Source organism: Mesitornis unicolor, unplaced genomic scaffold (assembly GCF_000695765.1).
Source record: "Mesitornis unicolor isolate BGI_N332 unplaced genomic scaffold, ASM69576v1 scaffold1581, whole genome shotgun sequence".
Taxonomy (NCBI): domain Eukaryota; kingdom Metazoa; phylum Chordata; class Aves; order Mesitornithiformes; family Mesitornithidae; genus Mesitornis; species Mesitornis unicolor.
Genome location: NW_010162926.1, coordinates 6558 through 10795, shown reverse-complemented (window position 1 = coordinate 10795; position 4238 = coordinate 6558). Strand labels below are relative to the sequence as shown.

The window sequence follows — 4238 nt, the reverse complement described above, 5'->3', positions numbered from 1 at the left end:
GAAAAGGCTCACCACCTGAGCTGAATGTTCAGAAGTGCTTTGCTCCACGCACCAGGGATGCCCCTTTCCTTGACCTTTGCTCTTTCTTTGTTCACAGACATTTACCGCAACATCCTCATCACTTTTCTTCCCATAATATTTTGCTCAGTGTGTTTTCATGGCACAGCAAGGGCTTCTACATGACAACAGTTTACTGGCACTCTGGATGCTTCCTGCAGCATACCCGTTCTGAGTCACATTCCCTATTCATATTATGCTCAAGATTTAGCAGCTGAAGAAGCCTTCACTTGCCCTGTCTACAACTGAATTTTTCCCCAACTATTAAAGAACAGGAATTAATGAGTCATATTGCTGCATTTTGTTGTCAATGAAGATTTACTGCATCTAGACTTTTTCCAATGCCTATTCACAGAAGCAGGTATTCTCCTGAACGTTAGTTTTACAATTTGGGACTACTTGTGGCCTTTACTACTACTTGTGGCAATAAGTTCTGACATCAGAAACTCTGAAAGGAAGGTACTGTCAGGCCGTCACAGAATGATGATTAGTCTCAATGATTCAATAGTGGTTAATCTGATGGAGATATGGCCAGAGTTTTAGTCTTTTATTTTAACAGATTACCTGTGTGAGCTATTGCCCTACTGCTAGATACAGGCCTGTAAGTCTGTGAACAGTCTTATTGAAATCAAGGACTTGATCTTTAAAATAGTATGAAATTTCTCAGTGTAAATATAGTTACTGGACTGAGGCCCGAAAATACTTCTTTCCTTTTCATTTCCATTTTGTCAAACTGGAAATATAGTTTCACCAAACTTTCAGGGTAACAAACACGCAGAAACACAAAAAGTAACACTTACTGTTTAGTTCATTTGCATTAAATGTAGTGTATGTTGCGTTAAAGCCATTGTAATTTTCAGAATAATCGGATATAAATTCTGCTGTAGCCTCATGAGAAAAAATGTAAATTGTCTCAGGATTAGTCCCTGACAGAGAAGCTGAGAAGAAAAAAGAATAGTATAGTCAAAGAGAATACAATCCCATGCACAGTAACATCCCCAGTGCTGTCACAAAAAGACAATAGATTAGTTTTTTGGTTTAGAGAAGGTTTTCCCTCTTGTATGATGATGCTGCCTACAGTAGCTTCAAAACCCTGAAAGCATTTAGTTGTTTGGCTGCCATATAAGTATTCTGCATATCCCAACTCTCATATCCATCAGTATGGATAATAACTAGTGGAGAAGCATCTCGTATAGCACAGGTATTCAAGACTATATTCATGTTTATGATGCTGTAAATGGTCTTAGAATTTACAGATATGCACTTTGAAACTCTAGAATTACAGTATTGACTACATATTTTTATTATATATATACTTATACTCACAATTTAATAATTAGCATATATACTTACAGATATTCAAAGAGTAAGGAAACTATGAAATTATGTAGGAATTTTATTTTGTGATGTATGCACTAAGGCATATAGCACAGGAACAATGTTCCAAGAATTGTCTGGACTGGGTGCTAGATAATCTCATATAGGCTCCCTTTTCCATGAAAAGTTGGACCAGATGATCTCTCAAGGTCCTTTCCAACGTGGACAGTTCTGTGATTCTGTGATGCAATGTATCTAAAGTTTGACTTTAAATTCTAAATTAATTTAAATTCACTCATATAAATTCCGTATGTGTGAAATGAAAGGATCTATGCACCATCTAATAAAATACTTGCTCCTCCATCTAAAGCTAATATGATGGGTGGGCAATAACAACTAGATTAATGACCTGAATTTCTCACTGTTCCATGAAAGTTTTTGACTTGGCTCTTTCTCTTCTGAAGTCCTTGCTCAGTTTTGCACAGATAGAGAGACGTTGTTTCTTTGAGGAGGAGCTACTGTAATAATACTATTTGTAATAATATATATTTGAAACAGTGTCACATTTGTAAGGAAAGACAATGGGCATCATCTTTCACACTTTTAATTATATGTGCATTATTTTCCTTCCTCCTTCTCAGGATCCTTTATTTATTTAAGTGGAAAGTCTTGATCTGGAAATGTCTTCTAGTCCTTCTTTCCTCTACATTTGGTATTTCCTATACGTGGAAATATACCTCTCAAACTGAAAGGTTTTAGGCAATCCATTGAAGGACAGTCTTTAACATTGTCTTTATGTCTTTTTGGTATCACTGATCATCCCCACAGCAATTCTTAAAACCATGCAAGTTAATGGTTGCTGCAGAGAATATTATTGAAGCAATGTCTCATGTCTAAACTGAAATTCCAAGGAAGGGTTAAGTACTGAAAGGGTAGATTTCTTTATTTTATGAGTCTTTTACTATTTCTTGTTTCCATTCTCTCCCTGCTTCCAAAAATGAGGATAAATAATAATATATCATTCTGACTTATCTCTATATATTTATTTTCAAGTACATGTATTACACTCCTGATGGAATTTAGCTGGACAGACCAAGTCTTGTGAAAAATGGGCAGAAACCCAGTTTTCCAGACCAGAACATAGAGGGAGAGATAAAGTTTAATCGATATTTCAAAGTCTGAGGAAAAGAATGCTATACTCGCAATTAATTGCAGGGAGTATCATAGTACTTCTCCCAACAGCTTCAGTTTAGATGTTTTCATTTTATGTCACTATGTGTGATGTTACAGGATCTTTTGACAACATATTTCTAGTGAAACATGGACCCCACAAAATCATGAATGTATTAAAGTTATTAAGATTGTTCAAATAAGATTTTTAAAAGAGAAAAATCTTAATATATTATATGGTCATTTCATAGAAGTAGATAAGTATATCAAGATCAATTGTCTGACAAGTAAAACAACATAGAGGCAATCTTCCACTTTCAAATATACATGCGGTTTTTTTCACTTCAAAACACTTATTTTACCACTTAAAATATGTTAATTGAATAGTAATATTAGTTGAAAAATAACCTTACCTCTTAAAATCTTTTTTTTTCCTTTACCTTCAAAAATATCTAAATTGTCTGCATATTGTTGTGTATGAAAAGAAGTGAAGTTCAATTTAATGGATAATCCTTGAGGCACTCTAAGATAACAAGAGAAAAATAAACCTCAAAACTGAAAGTCACGTTTGACTAATATTTTTTTTTACTCTAGTAAATCAATTGTGTGCTTGAATGATATTAAGTTCAGAAACAAAGTAAAATTACATTAACCAAGATTATTAATCAAGATTACCCATTTGGTTAACTTCTAATTTGTAAAATTACCAAAGGAATAGAGCCTAAACCTTTTGTAACAGTATTATTAATCCTTTATTCACTGAAGTTAAGTAAATTTTAGGAACTGAATCTTCTGAACTCTGGGATTTGATATTCAGCTGAATTTTTTTGTATGTGTTTTTTCTTTTTCTGAGCATCTCATTAATTTTCAATTACTTTTTAACATATTACTAATAGATAACATCTCACTGCTCAGGTATACTTTTCAAAGTCAGAAGGACAGCATCATGGTATCAATATGAATAACAAGATATCATCATCTGTCTCCTGAAAGTCCAAAATAATGTCTTTTATGGCAAAACCAGGATTTTCATGAAGATTTAAGGATCTTAAGCCCACTGTTTGGGAATGTTATCAAACCTAACCATCACCCAGTAAGTTAAATAACAAAAGTTCAACACAAGTATAAAAAATGCTGGTGGTTTTTTTTGCTGCAGTTACATTCTTTCACTAATCTATATTTAAGTAGTTCTCCCATTACATTTCCACTAAACATATATGGTAGTTCATAAAACTCTAGTATCATGATCACCTTTGCTTCTTATACTACCATTTGTTGTTTTCTGGAATTGAGAGCCCCAGTGACTGCTTCTGCTTATCAGTACTGATTAGTAGATAAGGATTAAGCAAATATTTGAATATTTGCATTTGCTTTGTTTGGGTTTTTTTGTTGTTGTTGTTTGGGGCTTTTTTAAATATATTTCTCCATAGGAAAAAAAAATTCTTGGTTTGAAAAGAGTAAAACATACAGCTGAAAGGTAATCTTTCAGGAAGATAATCTTTCAGGAAAATATTGGGCATACTGCTTCTTTTAAATGGAGGGAAAATTACATCTTCATTTAGGGAGGAGTAAAATGGGGAGAAAATGGAAAAAAATTTCCTAAATGTAATGGGGGAAAATCTTCTTAGAGAAAGAAAGGCAGAAGAGAAATCAAATCTTGGATGTATTGTAGGGTGACTTTTAACACATTTTTG

General features: G+C 33.5%; 1 protein-coding gene across 1 annotated transcript in view; it reads right to left on the bottom strand.

Annotated features, from left to right (window-relative positions):
- TMPRSS15 (transmembrane protease, serine 15) overlaps nt 1-4238 on the bottom strand; it is a gene marked incomplete at its 5' end in the record, with an annotated part of 43277 nt that overhangs the window by 37541 nt on the left and 1498 nt on the right. The window contains 2 exons of the mRNA XM_010193758.1: nt 858-995; nt 2958-3067. Coding sequence (XP_010192060.1) covers nt 858-995; nt 2958-3067 — 248 coding nt within the window. The remainder of the gene's footprint in view (nt 1-857; nt 996-2957; nt 3068-4238) is intronic.